This window comes from Littorina saxatilis, linkage group LG16, assembly GCF_037325665.1.
Source record: "Littorina saxatilis isolate snail1 linkage group LG16, US_GU_Lsax_2.0, whole genome shotgun sequence".
Taxonomy (NCBI): domain Eukaryota; kingdom Metazoa; phylum Mollusca; class Gastropoda; order Littorinimorpha; family Littorinidae; genus Littorina; species Littorina saxatilis.
In genome coordinates this window covers 9192070-9217339 of record NC_090260.1, presented here as the reverse complement: position 1 = coordinate 9217339, position 25270 = coordinate 9192070, and the positions used below count along the sequence as shown (strand labels likewise).

At 44.9% G+C, this 25270-nt stretch overlaps 1 protein-coding gene across 1 annotated transcript; it reads left to right on the top strand.

Annotated features, from left to right (window-relative positions):
- The first annotated feature begins 232 nt into the window (after positions 1-232).
- Positions 233-25251, top strand: LOC138950332 (zinc finger protein 665-like). The gene is made up of 3 exons (XM_070322081.1): positions 233-659; positions 4875-5056; positions 20261-25251. The coding sequence occupies exons 1-3, from the start codon at positions 541-543 to the stop codon at positions 22438-22440; spliced, it is 2481 nt and encodes an 826-aa protein (XP_070178182.1). The 5' UTR covers positions 233-540; the 3' UTR covers positions 22441-25251.
- Positions 25252-25270: the final 19 nt, after the last annotated feature.

Genomic DNA, 25270 nt, shown 5'->3' with positions numbered 1-25270 from the left:
CTGTTAAAGAAATCTGCTTGGCTGTTCAATTAATCTATTCTGCTTCACATTCGCTGCTCACTCCTTCCTATTTGCTGCTGAAACCATCTTTTTTGCTGGTAAAAAAATTGTATGCGTATATTTATTCACTCGGTTGCATAAACAACACACACGCTCTCTCACTTTCCCCTCTCTCTCTTTATTTCTTAATTTTTCAGAGACGTACACATTAGGTCACGCGCACACACACACAGTCACACACACACAGGTTACTAGAATCGGTAAAGTCATGTTTCTCTCTCTCGGTCCGCATTGCTCTTTCAGTAGCTTTGTGTTGTAAGACAATGCAAGGGAAGTCATTCCGACTTCATTCAAGTTACGTACATCCGCTCGGAGAAAACATGGCGTCTGCCGAACTCCCGATGGCGGAAATTCCGATACGATTTTGTGTTAAAACAGTCAACCACTAACGGTTCACATTGTACGTTGGCGAATTGTCCAGCTAAACAAACAATTAATCGTGGCCTGTCTTTCTTCAAGTAGCCAAAAAAGGTGTGAACGATGAGCGGAGAAGGCACACGATCAATCGACCAGCCACACGACCAGACAGGGGGTCAGGTTCATCCCGGACACCTCTCACAGTTCTTCCCGACACTTTCTGCAATCTTGCTTAGAAACAAGTAAGCATTTGACAGGTTTTTTTTAACATGCATTCAGCGACAACAAGCTGCACAAAGTGTGAACTCTATTTCTTCTGTTCCCAACAGTTAAATTACTTCAATTGTAAGAACGACCTATAGTAATGAAGTAGTAATAGTATAGTTACAGAGCCAGCCTTAAGTACACTGATGTAGTGGTAGCGAGTACACACTAATTTCGGCATGAATGAGTGAAAGATAAAGAGAAGAAAGTGAGGGAGCACATATATTTCAGTACTGTAGTCTGTAGTGCTAGTGCTAGCGGGACATGCTGAGCTGGCCTCTTTTATACAAGTCTTCCAAAATCTACGCTCAGTGTCGTGTCGTGAGTGAGTGCTGCTGGCTGGCAGGCAGCAGGTAAGTGGGTGGGGGTAACGAGGGGCAGGTGGGGGTAACCAAGTGCCTGCATCTGTGGGCGAGGACTGCCGTCCTGCTACATTACACCTTACAGTCGATAAAAGTTGCACTCCGTTTAGTCATACATGTTTGATTAAAAGAGAACAGGAAAAGCAAATTATCTTGTATTTTTGTGTGTCACTGTCAGGGAATAAAGTGAGATGAAGGTTATGGAGGCATCTTAAACAGTCATTTGAGTCAATGGAAAGTTGTTCACATATGATGTGACCGAATGAGAAAGCTGGTCCAGGAAAAACTTCAGATACATACACTGTATGATACAGTGAAGTAACGAGCTCAGTTTTCGTCTAAGACCAGCTTTTGCATTCGGCCTAGTTGATCTCATGTAAACTGCACACTGAATATCCCCCCTCCCTTCCTAAGATCTGAACATTGACTTGGCATTCGTGGGGTCAAGTTTGTTCAAAAACAGTAATGGTATTTAAAATTGCTGCATTAAATGCTAAATCCTTCCCTTCTCATTCAAGGACGTAAACACTCGGTGCACTCACAAAGGAATCATCGTTTGGGGTGAAGTCTTTGACATTTTACCACCAATGTCCTTCATTTGCGAGAAACTGACATGCTTTTCTCCCTCTAATAAGTGTACAGTACAATTTAATATGTTGACCAGGAAACATTTCAGCCTCGGGTATGCATTTATATTATTGCTTTCCCAAGCTATTGTATTTAAGTGCTTTTAGTTGCAGAGAAACCCCGTATACTAATGTTCTATTATTATTATTTAAGTTATTGAGACATCCCAGTGCACTAAGGGACTTATAGAGCAAATCGAGAAAATTCATTATTGAACGAAGCGCATAGTGCTGAGTTCAATAATTATTTTCGAGATTTGCTCTATAAATCCCTTAGTGCACTGGGATTGTTTCAATAACGATATTGTCAGTACCGCCAGAGAAAAAAGAAGATTCAAAACGCACATTTTTCTACGCGCATTTGGATAGGCGTAACTGTGTGGTCAGGTTTGTGTCAGATCTACTTTTGTGTGGGCTGTCTCAAGTGTGTCGTGCTTTCGTCACACGCAAACTTTTGTTTTAATTTCTGTTGGTAAATTCCAGAGTAGCGTTAAGCTAAAAAGTGTTGATCTTTCATATGGACCTCATTTAAACTCGGAGAAAGGACTGTGCTCTTAGTTATTTGCGATTCGAAACCTTCATCGAGCTTCGACAGATTGACTGTGCAGAGTGTTGCCCCTTGAATATTGACTCTAAGGCCACAGTTAGCACATTTTCAAACTAAATGTGGTATGTTTCTCGTGTTGTATCTTCACTCATCGGGGAGTCTGGTACTATATATATATAAACGGTAAGAATGCTCTGAACTCTACACTTATTATATCCCCATCGTTTGTTTGTTTACATTTGCCCAACATGTTAATTTGCTGCGGGGTTTATGTCGTCTGCTAGGCGGCTAGGGCAATCGAACCACTGAACTGCAGTCTCATTTCAAAAACAAAAATTGCTCGTCTGCGCGCATGAGGCAGGCTGGTAATAAGTTTTATACATGGTAAGAACGTTCTTAACCCTACACGTTTTCGATTCCGATTGTTGTTGCCTTGAAATAATAATTCAGAAACCATTAATGTACTGAACTGATGACCGGCACGGTTGGCCTAGTGGTAAGGCGTCCGCCCCGTGATCGGGAGGTCGTGGGTTCGAACCCCGGCCGGGTCATACCTAAGACTTTAAAATTGGCAATCTAGTGGCTGCTCCGCCTGGCGTCTGGCATTATGGGGTTAGTGCTAGGACTGGTTGGTCCGGTGTCAGACAGGCATGGGAATTGTCCGCCGAATGGCGGATTTCCGCCGAATTTTTTTTTTGTTCCGCCGAAAATGCAAAAGTGTCCGCCGAAAAAATAAAGGGGGGAGGCACACAAAAAAAGGACCGGTTACTTTGGCCTTTGCGCAAAAGCCCGTGAAAACTTTCTGTACTTTGTTTACGCACTGCTACCGCCCGCCTCAGTTATTGAACTATTATGTTTGAAAGTAAACCAGATTGCACAGATTGTGTTACAAGTTACATTTTCCTCAACAGATAACATTTTTTTCAAATTTAAACCATATATAATACATGTAAGCAAAATTTGGTACATTTTTGTACTAAAAACTCTGATTCTAAAAACAGAATTTAATGGCAAACTTGGAGCTCAGATGACACCAGATTGCACCATCTGGGTTCTTTGGAGAAAAAAAATTTCCGGGGGGGCATGCCCCCGGACCCCCCTAGTAAGGCTAGGCGCTTCGCGCCGTCGACTTGACGCTTTGCGTCTTCAGTTATAAATTTTCCGCCTTTTTTACAATTTTCAATTCCCATGCCTGGTCAGAATAAAGTGACTGGGTGAGACATGAAGCCTGTGCTGCGACTTCTGTCTTGTGTGTGGCGCACGTTATAATGTCATAGCAGCACCGCCCTGATATGGCCCTTCGTGGTCGACTGGGCGTTAAGCAAACAAACAAACTGAACTGATGCAGTCGTATTTTAGTGTAGTCTACTATAACAGAGTCTACTTCCAAGGTTTAGCTGGTAGGTTATTGGAATAACACTTGTGTTTTGTGTTTGCCGCTGGGAATTTTATACTAACTCATCATTTGGTAATGTGGTTAATAAGCTACATGCCACTAACACGGCATATGAGAAGAATCTTTGCAAGTCAAAACGAGAAGAGACCATTGTGGAAGAGACACAGCCTCTTCTATTTTTAGATCAGTGGGAATCACTGTGCCACAGGCGCCTGCAATCTGTCAGGAAAATAAACCACTTCTGCTTTGAGCCGCAGGAAATTTATGGTTATTTTTTGGTAAAGTGGAGAATATAAGCTGCATGTCATTAATTAATTCTGAGGATGAGAGTACAGTCTCGCTTTGGCAAAGGGCGTAAGAATACGCTCTGTGGAAAAGTTAGCGCACTCCAAGAGTGGGCTAACAGATTTAAGCGCATCGCCATTAGCCAATCAACTGGTTCACATCAGTCATGTGACACCAGTACTTACTGACAATTATTGTTATTATTATTATTATTTTCATTATCATTAAGACATTATATATTTCTACTATTATGAGCAGTAGAAGTAAAATTTTTTTATCAGTGTTTGTACAATAGAGGCATATTATGAAGCAGCTAATAAAGTACCCCCCGCGGGTTAGGGGGAAGAATTTACCCGATGCTCCCCAGCATGTCGTAAGAGGCGACTAACGGATTCTGTTTCTCCTTGTACCCTTGTTAAGTGTTTCTTGTATAGAATATAGTCAATGTTTGTAAAGATTTTAGTCAAGCAGTATGTAAGAAATGTTAAGTCCTTTGTACTGGAAACTTGCATTCTCCCAGTAAGGTAATATGTTGTACTACGTTGCAAGCCCCTGGGGCAATTTTTTGATTAGTGCTTTTGTGAACAAGAAACAATTAACAAGTGGTTCTATCCCATCTCCCCCCCTTTCCCCGTCGCGATATAACCTTCGTGGTTGAAAACGACGTTAAACACCAAATAAAGAAAGTAAAGAAAGAGGGGCGCGTGCCAGGTTTGTAATTTGTGAAAACAAAACACTTTTGAAAGACAAGACCAGACTTTTTTTTACCTTGAAAAGTTGAAAATGGCTGTTCAGATGTTCCTGTGGCGGCTGTGCTATTTTGGTGGTTGTGATGTCGTGTGGGAAGCATTACCATAACGACCAGCTACAATGGAAGGTTTTTTTTTTACTGCAAGTGCAAGCAGAATAACCATTGCACAATTTCACCCTCGTTTTCTTCAAATACATGTACCACATTTTTTGTTCTTTTTCTACAGTAACGCCGTGAACAGTGGGGAACCATCAAGGCCTTCACTAGTGACCAGACAGGTACATGCAGAAGCTTCTCACTGCAGCATGGAGGAAGGAGACACACCAATTCTGTCTGACATCAAGATAGAGATTGATGTCGCAGAAGAGACACCGCACTACTGGCACATGACGGAAGCAGAGCCATACGGTAAGGTTATAAACCAAACCTCTCTAACACTAACACTGTAATCAATGACTATGAGACTTTGGTTTCCTTCTACTTTAGTGCCAGAAAACACAGAAACAAAGCGTGTCTAGACCAAAACGACGAGATGCATCAAATTTGTAAGCAACGTTTTTAAAGCAGAAACAGGGCTATTCGCTGTATTTTTTTACCACGAAGGTCCCGTTGCTGTGGATTTTTTTTATTGCTACTAACAGCACAGTCATTGTCACATACTATGCAGAAACCACTTTACCCAAACTTATTCACAAGTTTGGCAGTCAGCGACCAAACTGCGAAACCCAGACTGCCCTAAGTCTTCTTCATGAAAATGTCAGTCTCCACGAAAGAAGGGCCGTAACTCCATTCCTAAAAGACCAAATGATCTTATTTTTGCCTCACACTGTCTTCAGACCTGAGTACACCCCTTGAGATTGCTGAACATAGCCTCTTTGAACATCAGACGTTTTGCCAACAAGTTTCACTGCACCCAGGACCTACAAAAAAGCCGTCAAATCAGAGCTGAAAAGCAACCCCAAATAAGGCCACCTTAAATCCTCTTCTGATTGGCTTAGACACTTGTGACTCTGCATCGATATTGGAGGAGAGTAGTTCTAATGACTGCTGTAATTTGGGCCAGATACGCCAAACGGTCTCTGCGAAAATCACATTTGATCATTTTGTTTGGATATACAGTAGAACAGATTTTATCCTACATACGTGAGGGAGACTATGCCTCACATGCCGAACTCCTACAATAATGCCAGATTCCTTCTGCTGTACTGAGATTTAGAAAATTGCTGCCGTTTTTTCGAAACCAAAGGTAATATTTGACTAGAGCTGACTTGACGTCACTGATTGCAGTTGCACACAATACGCTAAGGCCACACAAAAAAAATTGTCTGTTTCTGGTCACCCGACCGACCCTAAATTTCGGCGCCGACCCTAAACTTTTTTTTTCCCAAACTCAAATTTTTTTTTTTGTTTGTTGTGGTAAAGGACAGGGTGAGAAAATGAACAACAAAAACGTGTGAAAACGAAAGTCCGCTGACGATTTGTAAATGTGTTGAGTGTCTTGTCTCTATGTATAGTGAATCCAGTCTCTTTGCGCGATTTTTAAAGTTAGTTTCATTGGTCTACATTTGGGGTAAAAAAAATAAAAAAAATAAAAATAAAAAAAAACATCCCGACCTACCGACCCTATTTTTTTTAGCCATGTTACCAGAAACAGACAATTTTTTTTTGGCCTAACGACTGCGGTAGCCTAGAATAAACTATTGAAGCGCCTGTATGGTTTACATATGTGCTAATTAGCCACGCAAGAGACCTGTATGCATCATAAAATGGTGTTGAAGGCCTTACAAAATGTGTTTTGTCAGGTTTTTGTATTGTATTGTATACCCCCCCGCGGGTTAGTAAGGGGAGTCCCATATTGGTTGGGATGAGAAAGAATTTACCCGATGCTCCTCAGCATGTCGTAAGAGGCGACTAACGGATTCTGTTTCTCCTTTTACCCTTGTTAAGTGTTTCTTGTATAGAATATAGTCAATCATGTTTGTAAAGATTTTTAGTCAAGCAGTATGTAAGAAATGTTAAGTCCTTTTTACTGGAAACTTGCATTCTCCCAGTAAGGTAATACATGTATATTGTACTACGTTGCAAGCCCCTGGAGCAAATTTTTGATTAGTGCTTTTGTGAACAAAAAACAATTGACAAGTGGCTCTATCCCATCTCTCCCCTTCCCCCATCGCGATATATAACCTTCGTGGTTGAAAACGACGTTAAACACCAAATAAAGAAAGAAAGATTGTATTGTATGGGGAGATTTATATAGCGCTTGACGATCTCTAAGCGCTTTACATATTAATTTCTGCCGTGTGAGATGGAATGTTTTACACAATATATCACGCATTCACATCGGCCAGCAAACCTCAAGCCTATTAGGGCGAGCATTCACCTTTCACGGCCTTTATTCCAAGTCACACGGGTATTTGGTGGACATTGTATTTGTTATCTATGCCTATACAATTTTGCCAGGAAAGACCCTTTTGTCAATCGTGGGATCTTTAACGCACATATGTAAACCATACAGGCGCTTCAATAGTTTATTTTAGGCTACCGCAGTCGTTAGCGTATTGTGTGCAACTGCAATCAGTGACGTCAAGTCAGCTCTAGTCAAATATTACCTTTGGCTTCGAAAAATGTAGTGTACACGAAGGGACCTCGGTTTTTCGTCTCATCCGAAAGACTAGCACTTGAACCCAACACCTAGGTTAGGAAAGGGGGAAGAAAATTGCTAACACCCTAACCCAGGGTCGAACTCGCAACCTCTCGCTTCCGAGGCAAGTGCGTTTACCACTCGGCCACCCAGAGTCGGTTTCTATGACTTTTTTTTGTGAAAAGCTTTGTTTCTTCGGATTTCTAATTTTTTTTGTGAAAAGCTAAATTTACTCATTCTGTAAACCTGTTAGGCGGAGTGGGGCTTTAAACAAGACAGGCAGAGAAAACTGACTGTTTTGGAAGAAAATTGATTGATTGTTTTCTTGACATATAAAACGACGGGCGCAGAGGCGGGGTGGTAAGACGTCAGTCTGTTAATCGAAAGATCGTGAGTTCGAATCCCGGCCGCGTCCGCCTGGTGGGTTAAGGGTGGAGATTTTTTTGATCTCCCAGGTCAACTTATGTGCAGACCTGCTAGTGCCTTATCCCCCTTCGTGTGTACACGCAACCACAAGACCAAGTGCGCACGGAAAAGATCCTGTAATCCATGTCAGAGTTCGGTGGGTTATAGAAACACAAAAATACCCAACAAGCTTCCCCCGAAATCGGCGTATGCTGCCTGAATGGCGGGGTAAAAATGGTCATACACGTAAAAACCCACTCATGCAAAAACATGAGTGAACATGGGAGTTTCAGCCCATTAACGAAGAAGAAGAAGAAGACATATAAAACTTGTTCAGTATTTGCTGCTTCTTTCTGCTACAGTGAAACCCACTTTTAAGACCTTCAAGAATCTGGAAAATCAGGTCTTAACAAGTCGCGTAAGGCGAAATTACTTCTTCTTCTTCTTCTCCTGTGTTTGTGGGCTGAAACTCCCACGTACACTCGTGTTTTTTGCACGAGTGGAATTTTACGTGTATGACCATTTTTTACCCCGCCATTTAGGCAGCCATACGCCGTTTTCGAAGGAAGTATGCTGGGTATTTTCGTGTTTCTATAAGGCCCCCCCAAAAAATAGGTCTGTTTACGGTAACCCGACCGACCCTAGTTTTTTCGCGCGACCCTAGACTTTTTTTTGGCATTTGGGGAAAGAAAAAAAAAAAAAAATCTTGTTTTTTTGGCAAAATAACGTAAAAATATGGTTTTTTGGAAAAAAAAAAAAAAAAAAAATATCCCGACCTACCGACCCTATTTTTTGGGCCTATGTTACCGTAAACAGACCTTTTTTTTTTGGCCTAACCCACCGAACTCTGACATGGATTACAGGATCTTTTTCGTGCGCACTTGGTCTTGTGCTTGCGTGTACACACGGGGGTGTTCGGACACCGAGGAGAGGCGATCTGCACACAAAGTTGACTCAGAAATAAATCTCTCGCCGAATGTGGGGACGAACTCACGCTGACAGCGGCCAACTGGATACAAATCCAGCACGCAAGTGACTGAGCTACATCCCCGCCCTGGCAAAATTACAACATTTAGTCAATCTGTCGAACCCACAGAATAAAACTGCACGCACTGCAGTGTTTTCACCAGGACAAGACAGCTTCGTCAAACCACGCGGCAAGGAAGTCGCTCAATTTTTGCGTGCAGCACGAAGGAAACAGACATGCAAGAATAGCAAAATAGCGAACTGCGGTAAGCAGGGAAGCGCGCTTTTCTGTATTCTTTTTAACTGTCAGCTTGTTTCGAATACAAAATGTTATATTTATATGTTTTTGGAATCAGGAAATGATTAGGAATTTTTGGATCAATTTCTTGAATAATTATCAAAGTACTAATTAACCTATTTTTGTTAATTGTGATCACATTTTAAGAGTAAACATGACATGTGTACATATTTTTAGATTCAAAATTTGATGAAAAATATGATGCACTCAATTTTAAATCTGTTTGCGAAATATCGATTTTAATGACAACTTTAATGAGCCAACTCATTAATTAATTTTTAAGCCTCCAAGCAAATGCAATACCAAAGTCCGGCCTTCGTCGAAGATTGCTTTTCCAAAATTTCAATCAATTTGATTGAACAATGAGGGTGTGACAGTGCCGCCTCAACTTTTACAAAAAGCTGGATATGACATCATCAAAGGCATTTATCAACAAAAATGAAGAAATAAAAAAAAGTCCGGGGATATACCCAGGAACTCTCATGTAAAATTTCATAAAGATCGGTCCAGTAGTTTACTCTGAATCGCTCTACACACACACACACACACACACACACACATACACACACATACACACACATACACACACATACACCACGACCCTCGTCTCGATTCCCCCTCTTTGTTAAAACATTTAGTCAAAACTTGACTAAATGTAAAAAGGAGGGATTCCTGAAATGGGGGTAAAATTACAGAGGTTATGAGCAATAAGTCTGACAAAACAGGGTCTTAAAAGGGAGGGTCAGTCTTAAAAGGGGGGTTCAACTGTAATACCTGTTATTAATTTTGTAAGAAGGCACTGCTTTCATAAAGACTCAACATTGATGCCTAATTGTTACTTTCAACGCGCTGTGGCCGGGTGGTAAGACATCAGCCTCATAATCGGAAGGTCGAGGGTTCAAATTCTGGCCGCGGCCGCCAGGTGGCTGGAGATATTTTCGATCTCCCAGGTCAACTTATGTGCAGACCTGCTAGTGGCTTATCCCCCTTCGTGTGTACACGCAAGCCAAAGACCAAGTGCGCACGGAAAAGATCCTGTAATCCATGTCAGAGTTTGGTGGGTTATAGAAACACAAAAATACCCAGCATGCTTCCTCTGAAAGCGGCGTATGGCTGCCTAAATGGCGGGGTAAAAACGGCCATACACGTAAAATTCCACTCGTGCAAAAACACGAGTGGACATGGGAGTTTCAGCCCACGAATGAAGAAGAAGAAGAAGTTACTCTCAAATACCGGTAGATGCAAAGCTAAGTCTCCCCCCCCCCCTCCGAACACACACACAGAAGTACAAAACAGTCACAAAGGAGATGCATTTATTACTGTAATAGATAGAAGAGACTACAGAGGACATAGAGACGCTTCATCCTTCTTTGCACTGTGGTGCGCAAGTGAGACCGGCCGCCAGCGCGCGGGAAAAGAGCAACTTCCTGCCGCACAAGGAAGTTCGCGTATAGCGGCTGCTGTCGGCTGTGTTTATATATCACGTTTGTATTGATCTATCTGTTCTGTCCGGTTGACAGTGCTGCAAAAAGTAACTGAATGAAAAAATATGTTTGGTTTGTGAACATCCTTTTTAAATGACCATATAAACACCGCAGAAAATGGTGTAGATTGAAATTAAATCAAATTTACTTAGGCAATACCCGCTGCATCGCTGTAGTTATGCAAACATGATTTAAATCAGCAGGGTTCGACACTAGCGGGGGCGGGGGGGGGGGGGGGGGGGGGCGGAACGCCCCAGAGTTTTGTGTTCCGCCCCAGACATTGCCGAAGCTTGGGGCCCACTCCGCCCCAGGATAAATTCCAACAATGACAAACCGAAAATTCTAATGCCAGAGCCAATCACTAAAAATCGCCAGTCAAAGTCGTCACTGAAATTTGCGTAACGATCAATGCCGCAGTCAAGAAAAACAACATTGAAATCGTCGAAGGACAATGCCGCAAGGGAAATAACTCCCAGATTGCGCTCTTTAGCGTGAGAGATAAGTATCGCCTTCAAATGCCAAACGCAAAATGTGGCGACACATCCCTGATGTAAAAAGACATGGAAATGAAGATGAAGAACAGCGTGGAGAGAAATGAAAAAAGGAAACCGATGCAGCCAAAAGCGCGAAGCGCTGTCGTAATTTCAATGTCAAGTGGTTGAAAGAATTTCCCTGGCTTCAGTACGATGAAGAAAAACAGACAATGCATTGCCGCCCGTGCAGATCTTATAGCGGAGAACCACTTGGAAAAAGTGGTGATTCTGAAGGTATATATATACTTAGCATGAATAACAGTGGGCCCCAGATTTTTGTTTTCCGCCCCAGCAATTTCCATCTCTGGGGCCAGTGTGGCCCCACACTGGCCCCAGGCCAAATAAGTTAGTGTCGACCCCTGATCAGTGTCTTTTCGTGAACTAACCGTTGTTATTTTTGTGTGTTCTAGTCGAATACATATACGTTACACACTCCGAGTTCTGATTATCTTGCATATTTTCCCGAGGGTCGATTTTCAGGTATTACCGAGCCTTTGACGAGGTAATACCTGAAAATCGACCAGAGGGAAAATGTGCAAGATATTCAGGACGAGGTGTGTAAGCTATGTATCCCATTACTCCGACGTTTTCATTGAAAACACTTACTTTTTCCACTAAAACCTGCCCGTGCCTGTTTTCAGCTTGCCAAAAGCCTCCGCAGTCGAAATTCATGTCAATGAATTCATGCGCAAAGCTAGTTCCCATTTGTCAGCATAATGGACGGCGTCATTCGACTTGTATGTGGACATTCAGTCATTCATATTGCTTATAAAAAGGTCTGCTATCTGCTTTTACATTTTGAAAGTCATTTTAAAATATCCCTGTGAATATTTGACATCGGTTTTCGTTATACTCAATTCGGCATACCGGGTTTATATTTTTTACCAGAATTGCGCACGATAATGGCAGCGCAACAAATTCAGTTCGGGCCGTGCTGGTTTGATCGTTGACCCAAGTCAGTTCGCATGCAGTGTTACTGTTGGTCAGTCGGGGATAGAAATGTTGGCTGTCATCGCGCTGTTCTGTTTCGGTTTTCACACGTGGATCACTTAAACTTCAGTCGCCGGGTTTAGGTGAGCTAAAGCTTCAATACTTCGCTTGTTGTAGACGTTAAGCAATAAAGCTTGGAAGTTGTGTGTCGGCACTGAGAGTCGGTCGCGGTACACTCGCTTTCTACTTTGTCCCGGTCTTGAGTTTGAACACCTAAGGTTGGCAACATCTAACACCTCACATCCTCTTCTCTTCCCCATATATCTTAACTGTATCTCCAACTTCTTTTTGTCTTCTTCTTTTCATTTTGATGCCGCTCCCTCATTTGTCGCTGAACCCTGCAGTTTACTCGACTCGGATTCACACAAGCCCGTCTAGCAGACGACAGTTTGAACAGTCTTGAACAGCACGGTTGCAAGCAGATTCAGCTATCAATCGAAGCAATACACTTAAAGGCAAAGCAAATAACCAAATGAGAAAACCTAACGTTTGATTTGACTTCATGGTGACTCTTCTGATAATGTTTTTGGCGTTGGAATGGATCTGAACGGGTTCCCAGCTACGACAACTTTTCCAGAGTTATGCACCGCAGGCATGCCTTCGACAATCAATGTCAGTTTCAGATTGAGTTTTCGAACTACCAGGTGACTGGGGTGTTTTGATTGCTCTCTCTCTCTCTCTCTCTCTCTCTCTCTCTCTCTCTCTCTCTCTCTCTCTCTCTCTCTCTCTCTCTCTCTCTCTCTCTCTCTCTCTCTCTCTCTCTCTCTCTCTCTCTCTCTCTCTCGGTTCTGTGTAGATAGCTGTCTGTGTAAAAATTAGGGAGTATCGTCCCTTGATCCCACTCGCGATACTGGGGTCCTGATTTGGCCTATTATGGTCCGCTGGACCCGAAAAGCAACAGCTAACTAACTAATTCGCGATACTCGTTGAACATGCCTTTGACCATGCAGTCGCTTCAGCCAGCGAAATATCTCGACTCCGCTCTTTAAATCCATGCAGAATGTGCGTATCGTATGAAGTATTCTTTATTTTCTCAATATTGACACATGTAGGCCTGTACCTATACGTGATTAAATTACATATCCATACCCAACTCACAAATAGCAATTAACTCTAGTTCAGTGCTGGTAACGCTGTACGCGTCCCCTTGGTAACCAAGGGAGACCACTCTAAAAAAAGAAAGTGATCCATCCCATAATGCCCGACTATCAACAGTCCGACATCCGTATGCGCGCGCATACGCCGCCATCTTATCATTCCACTCTCAGCGAGCGACGTGTCTGGTCGCGTTTTGTTGTACGCTCCGGCTGTGTTCAGCCTTGGTCTTTGTTCCTGACTTTGACTTCGCCCCTTGGTCTGCCGCCGAGCTTTGTCTATACCCTGGCTGTTTTTGGGTGAGAGATTTCTTGTTTTTATGTAACTTTGGCGACGTTTCTGTCGCACGTTGTGAACTTGTAAAATTTTTCAGTCCGAAATTTTTTTGTGAGTTCGCTTTGACATGGCGGAGTGCGCCAAAAACAGGACTAGCTCGAGACAGGCTGCTGCTTCAGCTTCTCCGGCTGCTAGTTCTTCTTCCTCTAAGAGAAGTTCTTCGTCTAGAAGAAAGAGTGATGGAATTTCCGCCACTTCTCAGATAGAACCGGGAAATGTAGGATGTGATGTTGATGTTGTTGTTGACAAGCCTTCGTCCGCCATTTTGTCTGCTAAGAAAGACAAGGTCACACGTAGTGATAAGGATAAGGATGTGGTTAAACCGGTTGTTTCGTCGGGGGCCCCTGGCGATTCAGGTGTGTCTCCCGCCGATATTGCGTCATTGCTTTTGACTTTAAGTACACAGGTTTCTACTTTGGCGGCTGATTTGTCGTCCACGAAAGCAGAGATTCGCGCACTTCCGGCCGGCGTCTTTGATGTATCTTCTTTGGGTAGAGTCAGGTCTTCACCGGCTCCTTCCACTTCCGGTTTTGCTTCAGCTCCTGCTGCGACTTCCGCTGTGGCTGCTCCTATCGTAGTTCGGGCGGAAGTACATGCGTCTCAGCATGCTGATGGACGGATGGTGTCCCTTCTGCACGGGCCGGTGCGCTCTAAAGGTATGTCTAGCCCTCAAGTTGCCAGGTTCTCTGGTGACGAGGGTTTGCGATCACAGGAGCGAGTAAGCCACATGGTTGGTGAAAGTTCTTCTGCAATTTCTGGCCAATGGCTTCGCGCCGATCCAGCAGTTGCAGGGAGCCCTGTGAATCGTAAGAACGCTGCATATACCTCTGATTCAGTGTCGGGTATGCCGGTTCTATTTCCGTCCGGGGGGACGGATGGTGGGCGTGACTCCGAGGACTTTGCAAGTCTCTCTGGCGTTGGCCCGCCTGGCTGTGATAGCGACCAGGAAGGAGGGTTGGAGGAGGGCGATGCCACGGCTGGGGATGGCACCCCTCTCAACCTGCCGTTGAAGCTGTCGAGCGCGGTGGCTCAGGCAGCGGAGACGGCTTCCAAATACTTTCCGGAAGGGGTGGTGAGAAGCAAGGATAGACTTCCGCCACCCAGGTCGGCTTTTGACGATTTCCGGTCTGCCAAGAACGAGTCTGGTCAGTTCCGGTTTAAAGAGTCTTCCTCAGTTGCCTATGTTATGGCAAAGGTTTTCAAGGGAAAGAACGGACCGGAGGTGCCGTTGTTGTCGCAACGTGGTGATGCACCTGAGGACGTTCTCCCGTGGTTGGCCAAGGCGGGGGATCGGGCTGTTTCTGGTATTCAGAAGTGGAGGCTCGTTCCCCGGTCTGTTAGGCTGGTTGAGCATTTCGCGTTGCCTACGGCTGTGTTGCCGGTGACGCCTGAGCTTGCTTCGCTGCGTGAAGTCGGTTATGGTTCTAGCACTGTGATTCCGTGTACCGAGTCTTCGATGACGGCTCTTGAAGATTCAGCGAGGTCGTTGCTTGAGCTGACGTCAGTGTCAGAGTCTCTGCAACGGTCTCTTTCGAGGTCGATTGCGACCTCTCTGGACCCCTTTGAATTCAGGTTCGACGCTTCGGCGCTTGATGTGTCTACCCTTCTGGCCACTTTGGCCAAGGTGACAAGGGAACAGATGACGTTTTCAGCCAACCTTTATGCACATGCAGTGCACACACGAAGGTCGGCGTTTTTAGCGGGATCGAGGATTTGTGATAAGTCCACGATCGAGGCCTTGAAAGTGTCCCCGTTCTTAGAGGGATCGCTGTTGGGTCAGGCCTCTTTGGATGCTCTCCAGAAGGAGACAGCGGACGCGAGGGACCTCGCTATAGCCCGCATTGCCTTTCAGGGTTTGCCTAAGGCCCAGGGCAAACCTCAGTTTCAGTCTCAGTCACGGACTCAGACGCAGTCTACGGCCAAACCTCAGACATCCTCGTCCGGTGGTGGCGGCAAGGCACAGAAACAGTCGTTCTCTTCAGGGGGTAGAGGTCGCGGTGCGCCCTATCCCAAGAGGGGTCAGTCCTTTGGTGGTTCTAGGGGGTCGGGGCGCAAGCCCCACCCCCAATGAAACTCCCCCGAACAGGCCTTCCCGGTAGCTCCCGCACTAGTTGTGGCGGGCGGCCCGTCCAGGGCCCTCTCTTCCTGGCTGCAGCTAGTGGACAGCAAGTGGGTTACCGGGATTGTTCGTTCGGGGTTCAGGCTTCTCTGGTCAGGGGAAAAAGCACCTCTGACCAGGATAATTCCGCTTTGCAAACCGCCCAGGGATCCGGAGGCAAGAGCCGCGGTGCAAGGGGAGGTGTCAGCCCTTCTCTCGAAAGGGGCGATAGAAGAGGTCTTGGACTTACGGTCCCCGGGGTTTTACGGCAGACTGTTCGTTGTACCGAAAGCCTCGGGGGCTTGGAGACCAGTTCTCGACCTGTCAACTCTGAACTTGTATCTCCGGTCGGTGAAGTTCACTATGGAGACGCCGGCCTCTGTGCGAGAGGCGCTTCGTCCGGGCGATTGGGCTACCTCAGTGGACCTTACGGACGCATACTTCCACGTCTTGATGCACGTGTCGGACAGGAAGTGGTTGCGCTTCCGCTGGGGAGCCAAGGCCTACCAGTTCAGGGCACTGCCGTTCGGCCTATCTCTCGCGCCTTGGATATTTACCATCGTGGTGCGTCAGCTTTGCGCTCTTGTGCGCAAGGAGGGCGTGCGTCTGCGAGCTTATCTGGACGATTGGCTGATCCTACATCAGGACAGAGAGTTGTGCCACGTCCATACTCGCATGGTGCTCAGTCAGGCTGCCCAGCTCGGGTTCTCTGTGAACCCGGGCAAATCAGAACTGGTTCCATCCCAGACGATCACTTACTTGGGGATGGAGTTCGATACGCTCAGTTGGTCGGTCCGCCCTTCTCAGAAGAGGGTGGCCAAACTTCAAGACTCGCTCCGTGCGCTTCACGGAGAGAATCTGGCCAGTGTACGGGTTCTGACATCAGTACTTGGCCAGATGGAGTCTATGGCTACCCTCATCCCACTGGGCAGGGTACACAAGAGGCCGTTTCAGGCAGCTCTTCAGGCCCGGTGGGATCAGTCAACCCAGGGGTGGGACACCCAGATTTCTCTGGGAGACTGGTTTTTCGAGACCACGCAGGTCTGGCTTCTTCCCTGGGTCTCACAGGGAGTCCCGATAGTGCGCCTGGCGCCAGAGAACGAGCTGTTTACCGATGCGTCACTGACGGGGTGGGGAGCGCACCTGGGGGAGCATGTGGCGTCGGGGGAGTGGAACCGGTCTCTGCCCACGCGCCATATCAATGCTCTGGAGTTGGAGGCTGTTTCCTTGGCCCTCCAAGCGTTTCTGCCGTTCGTTCGGAACAGCCATGTCAGGTTGCATACCGACAACAGGACGGTCGCGGCTTATGTGAACAGGCAGGGCGGAACGAGATCCCTCAGCCTATCAGACAGTGCGTGTCTCATTCTGAAGTGGTGCGCTTCGCATCATATTCTGCTGTCAGCCATCTTTCTGAAGGGCAGCTTGAACGTCCTCGCAGATGCGCTGAGCAGGGGGGACAAGGTGGTCCATTCGGAGTGGACTCTGTCGCACCAATCCCTACACCGTCTTTGGGAGCAGATAGAGAAGCCGCAGATCGATTTGTTCGCAACTCGGTATTCAGCGAGGCTGCCTCTGTTTGTGTCCCTCTTCCCGGATCCTCTGGCGTGGGGCGTGAATGCGCTAGAACTGGATTGGACAGGGCTGACAGCCTACGCCTTCCCGCCTTTTTGCTTGTTGGGCAAAGTCCTCAGAAAGGTCGACCTGGAAAAGCCAGTGCTAGTTCTGGTTGCCCCTCTTTGGCCAAGCCAGCACTGGTTCCCCGACTTGCTGCGACTGGCGGTTCGACCGCCTATCCCCATCGCAGTAAGAAGGGGAGAACTTCTTCAACCCAGGTCGGGAATCCCTCACGAGGATCCTCAGGCTCTCAACCTTCAAGGGTGGATTCTGTCAGAAGCGCTATGCTTAAGGCAGGCGCCTCTTCTGCCACTGTAGATTTTGTGAAGCATGCTCATAGGAAGTCAACCAGTTCGGTATACTCGTCTCACTGGGACTCCTGGGTGAAATGGTGTGGTCTTAACGGGGTTAAACCTTTGGCACCGAGGTCCATGCAGGTGGCAAATCATTTAGCCTGGCTAGCTGGACAGGGGGGGTCAGCGTCTTCCCTTCGTGTTAGAAGGTCCGCGATTTCGTCAACACTTAGGCAGCTGGGCCATAAGATTACTCTTGATGGGGTCGTCGCTAGCGTTATTAAGGGTGCGGCCCTTAAAGCTGCGCGCGTGAAGTCTCCGCTCCCTGCTTGGGATTTGATGCTCGTGTTGAGATTTTTGGCTTCTAACGAGTTTGAACCACTACAGTCATCTAGTTTGGCTAACTTGACGCACAAGGCGGTTTTTCTAACTTTGCTCGCGACGTCGCGTAGAGGAAGCGAGGTTCATGCTTTATCTGGGTTAGCTAAGGATATTGCAACTGAAAAGGATGGTTCCATATCTCTGAAATTCAGGCCTGAATTCCTGGCTAAAAATCAAAGACCAGGTCATATTTCTCCTGTCGTTAACATTCCTGCCTTGAGCAACATCCTTGCTCCTGGAGATCTTGACATAGTTAACTGTCCGGTCAGAACGCTCAGTGTTTACCTGTCTCGAACTAGCTCCATTCGTTCAGAAAATCAAAAGTTGCTTTTTATCTCTCCCAATACAGCAAGGGGCAAAGATATCGCTAAGGTGACTTTGGCTAAGTGGGTTTCCACGTTAATCAGGCGAGCTTACGCCTGGTGGCATACTCAGGCTGGAGAGGTTAGGGCAGTACTTCCCCTGACCTCGGCAAGAACGCATGAGGCGAGAGCATGGGCCTCCTCTGTGGCTGTGCTTCGTTCAGGCCGTCTGGCTGATGTTTTGGAGGTGGCCTACTGGAAATCGGAGGATGTCTTCATGAATTTTTATCTGAGAGACATCTCCTCCCTGCGTCAAGATGGCAGTTTTGCACTACCTTCTATGGTGGCAGCAGGACAAGCTCTTCTACGTTGATGTTTGGTGAGTACCCGCCACCTATAGTAGCAATCTGCTATTTGTGAGTTGGGTATGGATATGTAATTTAATTAAAAATTTTAAGAGTAAATTTTCATTTAATTAATATACTTACCCAACTCACAACGTTTATTCCCTCCCACCTCCCCGCTGTGGTTGGTACTGGGGTCTAAAAAAGAGTGAGTTGGGCTTCGTTTTGGAATGATAAGATGGCGGCGTATGCGCGCGCATACGGATGTCGGACTGTTGATAGTCGGGCATTATGGGATGGATCACTTTCTTTTTTAGAGTGGTCTCCCTTGGTTACCAAGGGGACGCGTACAGCGTTACCAGCACTGAACTAGAGTTAATTGCTATTTGTGAGTTGGGTAAGTATATTAATTAAATGAAAATTTACTCTTAAAATTTTTAATTTTGACTTTGACACCATAAAGTATTTCAGTCGTATGTTGAAAAAAGTAGTCCATCTGTAAACTCTGAATATGCAGATGACCTCTATAAATTATTCAATTGTACTCTGAAATCAAAGACAATGACAGTTGAGATCGAAACTCGGTTGTGATGGGTAATTCATATGGTTACGATGGATAATTCAGAATAATCACCTCCTCAGCTAACAGAGACAAAGAGACAGGCCATGGGATAAAAATACATACTGTATACATGGTCAGTTAAGCCTGAGAAAAAATTGTCAGGATTAAATCGTTAACAAAATATTTCCCGGTTAAATCGGTAACTTAAGGCATTTAGTCAACTTTGCGTCGTCCCAGCACCTCAAACTGATATGGGTAGTCGATTGCACGGAGCTAAGAAATTATCATGTAAGGAAAACTGTACACTACAGCAACTTAAACGGCGGGGATATAGCTCAGTCGGTAGCGCGCTGGATTTGTATCCAGTTGGCCGCTGTCAGCGTGAGTTCATCCCCACATTCGGCGAGAGATTTATTTCTCAGAGTCAACTTTGTGTGCAGACTCTCATCGGTGTCCGAACACCCCCGTGTGTACACGCAAACACAAGACCAAGTGCGCACGAAAAAGATCCTGTAATCCATGTCAGAGTTCGGTGGGTTATAGAAACACGAAAATACCCAGCATGCTTTCCCCGAAAGCGGCGTATGGCTGCCTAAATGGCGGGGTAAAAACGGTCATACACGTAAAATTCCACTCGTGCAAAAAAGCACGTAGTTTACATGGGAGTTTCAGCCCACGAACGCAGAAGAAGACACTACAGCAACTTAAACAACATTCTTCTGACCAAGCTGACTTTAATTAAAGAATCTTGATTGATCAATGATTGTCTTATTTCTTATTTCTTGTTCAGAAAGCTCTCTCTCTCTTTCTCTTTCTCTCTCTCTTTCTCTCTCTCTCTTTCTCTCTCTCTTTCTCTCTCTCTTTCTCTCTCTCTCTCTTTCTCTCTCTCTTTCTCTCTCTCTCTCTTTCTCTCTCTCTCTCTCTCTCTCTCTTTAAGTCAGTTACACACACACACACACACACACACACACACACACACACACACACACACACACACACACACACACACACACACACACACACACACACACACACACACACACACACAGAGACCATGCCCCGTTGTGTTTTCTTTATGGTGCGGCCATGGTTGTGCTGCACGATATCGCTACTGCTGTGGAAAGAGAAAGTAGCTTTTTACATGTGTCCGCGTGGTGGCGCCACAGGGCTTCCTGTTTCAATTTTCAGCGCCGTATGAAGCGTCTCTGTGTACTCTACAGTCTTTGTAGATACTAATTTGCATCACCTATATCACTTGCATTCCTTTCAGTGCCGAACAGGGAGGTCAAAACAGCTACCATTACTGCAGTGCAGTCATTGGGCGGAAAAGCTGCAGTCAACACAGCTACCATGCCTACAGTGCAGTCATTGGGCAGAACAGCTGCAGTCAACACATCTACCATACCTACAGTGCAGTCATTGGACGAAAAAGCTGCAGTCAACACAGCTACCATGCCTACAGTGCAGTCATTGGACGGAAAAGCTGCAGTCAACACAGCTACCATGCCTACAGTGCAGTCATTGGACGGAAAAGCTGCAGTCAACACAGCTACCATGCCTACAGTGCAGTCATTGGACGGAAAAGCTGCAGTTAATGGGCACAGCGATGCCTGGCTCAAACCAGAGATTCAGACACCAGAAATACAGACTGCAGTCGACAATTGCAGTCATACTTGGCTGAAACAAGAGATACAAACACTAGAAACACAGACTGCAGTCAACACTCACAGTGATACCTGGCTGAAACAAGAGATACAGACACCAGAAACACGGACTGCAGTCGACACTCATAGCGATATCTGGCTGAAACAAGAGAGATGGATAACAGAAACTCAAAGCATGGGTAGATTAGAACTAAATGAGAGACGTGAGCCAGATCCAGTTCCAATGTATGACACCACATTCCGGTGTTCAGGTCACAAGAATCAGCAGGTTGTGATTACAACACATACAGGGCAGAAAAGGCATGCATGCAATGAGTGTGGTGCCATGTTTTTACGGTCTGGTCAGTTGAAGCAACACATGTTAACACATACAGGGGAGAAAAAGTATGAGTGTACTGAGTGTGATGCTAGTTTCAAACTGTCTTCTTATTTGAAGCGACACATGTTAACACATACAGGGGAGAAAAAGCATGCATGCAATGAGTGTGGTGCCAGGTTTTTACGGTCTGGTCATTTGAAGCAACACATGTTAACACATACAGGGGAGAAAAAGTATGAGTGTACTGAGTGTGATGCTAGTTTCAAACTGTCTTCTTATTTGAAGCGACACATGTTAACACATACAGGGGAGAAAAAGCATGCATGCAATGAGTGTGGTGCCTGGTTTTTACGGTCTGGTGATTTGAAGCAACACATGTTAACACATATAGGAGAGAAAAACCATGCATGCAATGAGTGTGGTGCCAGGTTTTTACGGTCTGGTCAGGTGAAGCAACACATGTTAAAACATACAGGGGAGAAAAAGCATGCATGCAATGAGTGTAGTGCCATGTTTTTACGGTCTGGTGATTTGAAGAAACACATGTTAACACATACAGGGGAGAAAAAGCATGCATGCAATGAGTGTGGTGCCAGGTTTTTACGATCTGGTCATTTGAAGCAACACATGTTAACACATACAGGAGAGAAAAACCATGCATGCAATGAGTGTGGTGCCAGGTTTTTACGGTCTGGTCAGGTGAAGCAACACATGTTAACACATACAGGAGAGAAAAACCATGCATGCAATGAGTGTGGTGCCATGTTTTCACAATCTGGTTCTTTGAAGCAACACATGTTAAAACATACAGGGGAGAAAAAGCATGCATGCAATGAGTGTAGTGCCATGTTTTTACGGTCTGGTGATTTGAAGAAACACATGTTAACACATACAGGAGAGAAAAACCATGCATGCAATGAGTGTGGTGTCATGTTTGTACGGCCTGGTGATTTGAAGCAACACATGTTAACACATACAAGGGAGAAAAAGCATGCATGCAATGAGTGTAGTGCCATGTTTTTACGATCTGGTTCTTTGAAGCAACACATGTTAACACATACAGGGGAGAAAAAGTATGAGTGTACTGAGTGTGATGCTAGTTTCAAACTGTCTTCTTATTTGAAGCGACACATGTTATCACATACAGGGGAGAAAAAGCATGCATGCAATGAGTGTGGTGCCAGGTTTTTACGGCCTGGTCAGTTGAAGCAACACATGTTAACACATACAGGAGAGAAAAACCATGCATGCAATGAGTGTGGTGCCATGTTTTCACAATCTGGTTCTTTGAAGCAACACATGTCAACACATACAGGGGAGAAAAAGCATGCATGCAATGAGTGTGGTGCCAGATTTTTACGGTCTGTTTATTTGAAGAAACACATGTTAACACATACAGGAGAGAAAAACCATGCATGCAATCAGGGATGTTGCTACATATTCATACCTATAGGACAAATGTCCTGAGTTCTTCAGCATCAATAGGACATTTGACCGCTTTCAGAAAGTTTCATAGGACATTATGAATTTGCGCCAAACAGCTTATAACATTCCATGGAATTGTTCCAAAGTCATGCGCCCACACACACACGCACACACACACACCCATGCGCGCGCGCTGTAGAACACACACATAATATAGTAAATACATCAACACAGTGTGCGTATAATGTATTTGTTTTGTTTCAAAGAAACCACAAAAAAGAAACCAACATGAACAACTTCAGAGCCGCTGGAGTTGTCTCCCGTACTCCTGTAGCATGCACTGATCTATTCTAAAAATAATCCACTATTTTTAGATCAGTGCGCTGCACCGAGACGGTTATAAATACCCAAACGGCGCATACCGCAAACGGTTCGGGAATTCCCGACAAAAGAAAAGATCCGCACGCGGCACTGGCAACTTCAGTGTCAGCTGAACACGAGAGCGTTCGGTCTTTTAGAAGATTTGTATCTTGAAATGAATATTAACGAATATCGCGCTGTCCGAAGGAATGGAGTACATATCGGACAATGACCACGCTCAGGCTAAAACGATAGGACATCTGACCGACATGCGGCAATGTGAATCGGACATTTGGGGATTTTCATCAATAAATGTCCGATGTCCGACACCTAACGACATCCCTGCATGCAATGAGTGTGGTGCCATGTTTTTACGATCTGGTAATTTGAAGCGACATATGTTAACACATACAGGAGAGAAAAAGCATTTCGGTACGGAGTGTAATGCCAGGTTTTAGAGAAGCATCGATGTTGTTGCCGTTTTCTGAGCGGGGTCAAGCTCAGTTGGCGTTCTTTAATATCAGATTTTTGTCAAATTTTATACCAATTTGCATTTGGGAAAGTTTCTGAAGAGAATTGGGATGAGAACCAAAAGGTCGAGGACATTTGGTCAAGAGTCAAAAGGTCGAGGGTGACAAAAGGTCAACGGCGAAACGTCTAAAGGACAAAAGGTGGAGGATTGAAAAAAGGTCGAGGATTAACATTTGATTTTATTGTCAGTGTCCATTCGTGAAGAAAATTCTGCTTCGAGTGCCTATTCGATTTTATTTTCTATGATTTGCAGAGCTCCATTCTGTGTCTGTGTCCCTGTCCGAATGTCACTTTCTCTCCGCTTGGAAATGCTTTTAAAGATGGAATATGGAAGAAAAAGAAGAGAAAACAAGTCGAGCTTTATAGCGTATCAGTGACATGTTTCACCAAACAATCTGAGTATCGAGCTGTGTTCACCGTTGACCACACTACGCTTCATTTACCAACAAAGCCGTTGGTCCGTGAACACAAACAAACAAACGTCACTCAATGCACTGTTAGTACGAACACTGTTCTGAATAACTAATAACAAGTCGCGTAAGGCAAAATTACTACATTTAGTCAAGCTGTCGAACTGACGTGATGAAACTGAACGCACTGTATTTATTCACTAAGACAGTACAGCTTCGTCAATCCCCGCGTGAAGGAAATCACTCACCTTCCACGTCCAAAACGTAGTGATATTGACACGCCAGATTAGTGCGGTAGCGTATTGTGCTAAGCAGGAAAGCGCGCTTTTCTGTATTCTTGTTAACTTTCTGAGCTTGTTTTGAATACAACCTATCATATCTATATGTTTTTGGAATCAGGAAATGATCATGAATAAGATGACTCCCCCCGCGGGTTAGGGGGAAGAATTTACCCGATGCTCCCCAGCATATCGTAAGAGGCGACTAACGGATTCTGTTTCTCCTGTTACCCTTGTTAAGTGTTTCTTGTATAGAATATAGTCAATGTTTGTAAAGATTTTAGTCAAGCAGTATGTAAGAAATGTTAAGTCCTTTGTACTGGAAACTTGCATTCTCCCAGTAAGGTAATATATTGTACTACGTTGCAAGCCCCTGGAGCAATTTTTTGATTTGTGCTTTTGTGAACAAGAAACAATTAACAAGTGGCTCTATCCCATCTCCCCCCCCCCCTTTCCCCGTCGTGATATAACCTTCGTGGTTGAAAACGACGTTAAACACCAAATAAACAAAAATAAACAAAGAATAAGATGACATCATTTTTGGATCGATTTCTTACATTTTAATCGTAAGACTATCTACTATATAATACTGGTAGGATTTTCGGTGGTTTTTCGATTCCTGTCACCAAACCGCGCGGATTTGTGCCTTCTCCTTCGGTTGCTATGCCAACGTGACCCAGGAAATCGATTCCGCTAGGTCCCGACTTCCAATTTTGTCCACGAACAAAGTTTGAAGAGGTTTGTCTCGCAAATTTGAGCAGACACAGTGAACTTTGACCTGAACTTTGACATCGCGGCGAAAGAGATCTGTGATTGGTTCTTCTTCAACTTTCGGTTCGACTAAACACGCGACCGCACCTCAGACGAACCTAGCTGTGTGTTTTATTTCTCTACCCCAGACGAACCTAAAATAATAAGAAGATAGATAGATCTGTTTATCTGTTAATGGAACTCCAAAATATTCCATAGATTTGTTTACTAAACAGTTCGAAACATTATCACCTGATAAGTCGCCGTATAACCTTATAGGTTCCAGCGACTAAATATTTTCCCCCGGTTCAACCATAGACATGTACGTCATCATGATCTCCCCTTAATTTGACCGTTATTTTGGCTGTCTTAGTGAAATGGTAAGATATATCTCTATGTTTTTTACATGTAAGTGTTCGGAAAAAATACAGTTATAGCAGCTATGTACAAAAATAAGCAGCATATGCTCTTTTCGCCAAAGTAAAGTCCTTTTTTCTTCTGGTTTCTTATATGTGTCACAGCACACCGCAAGCTTTTAGGCGA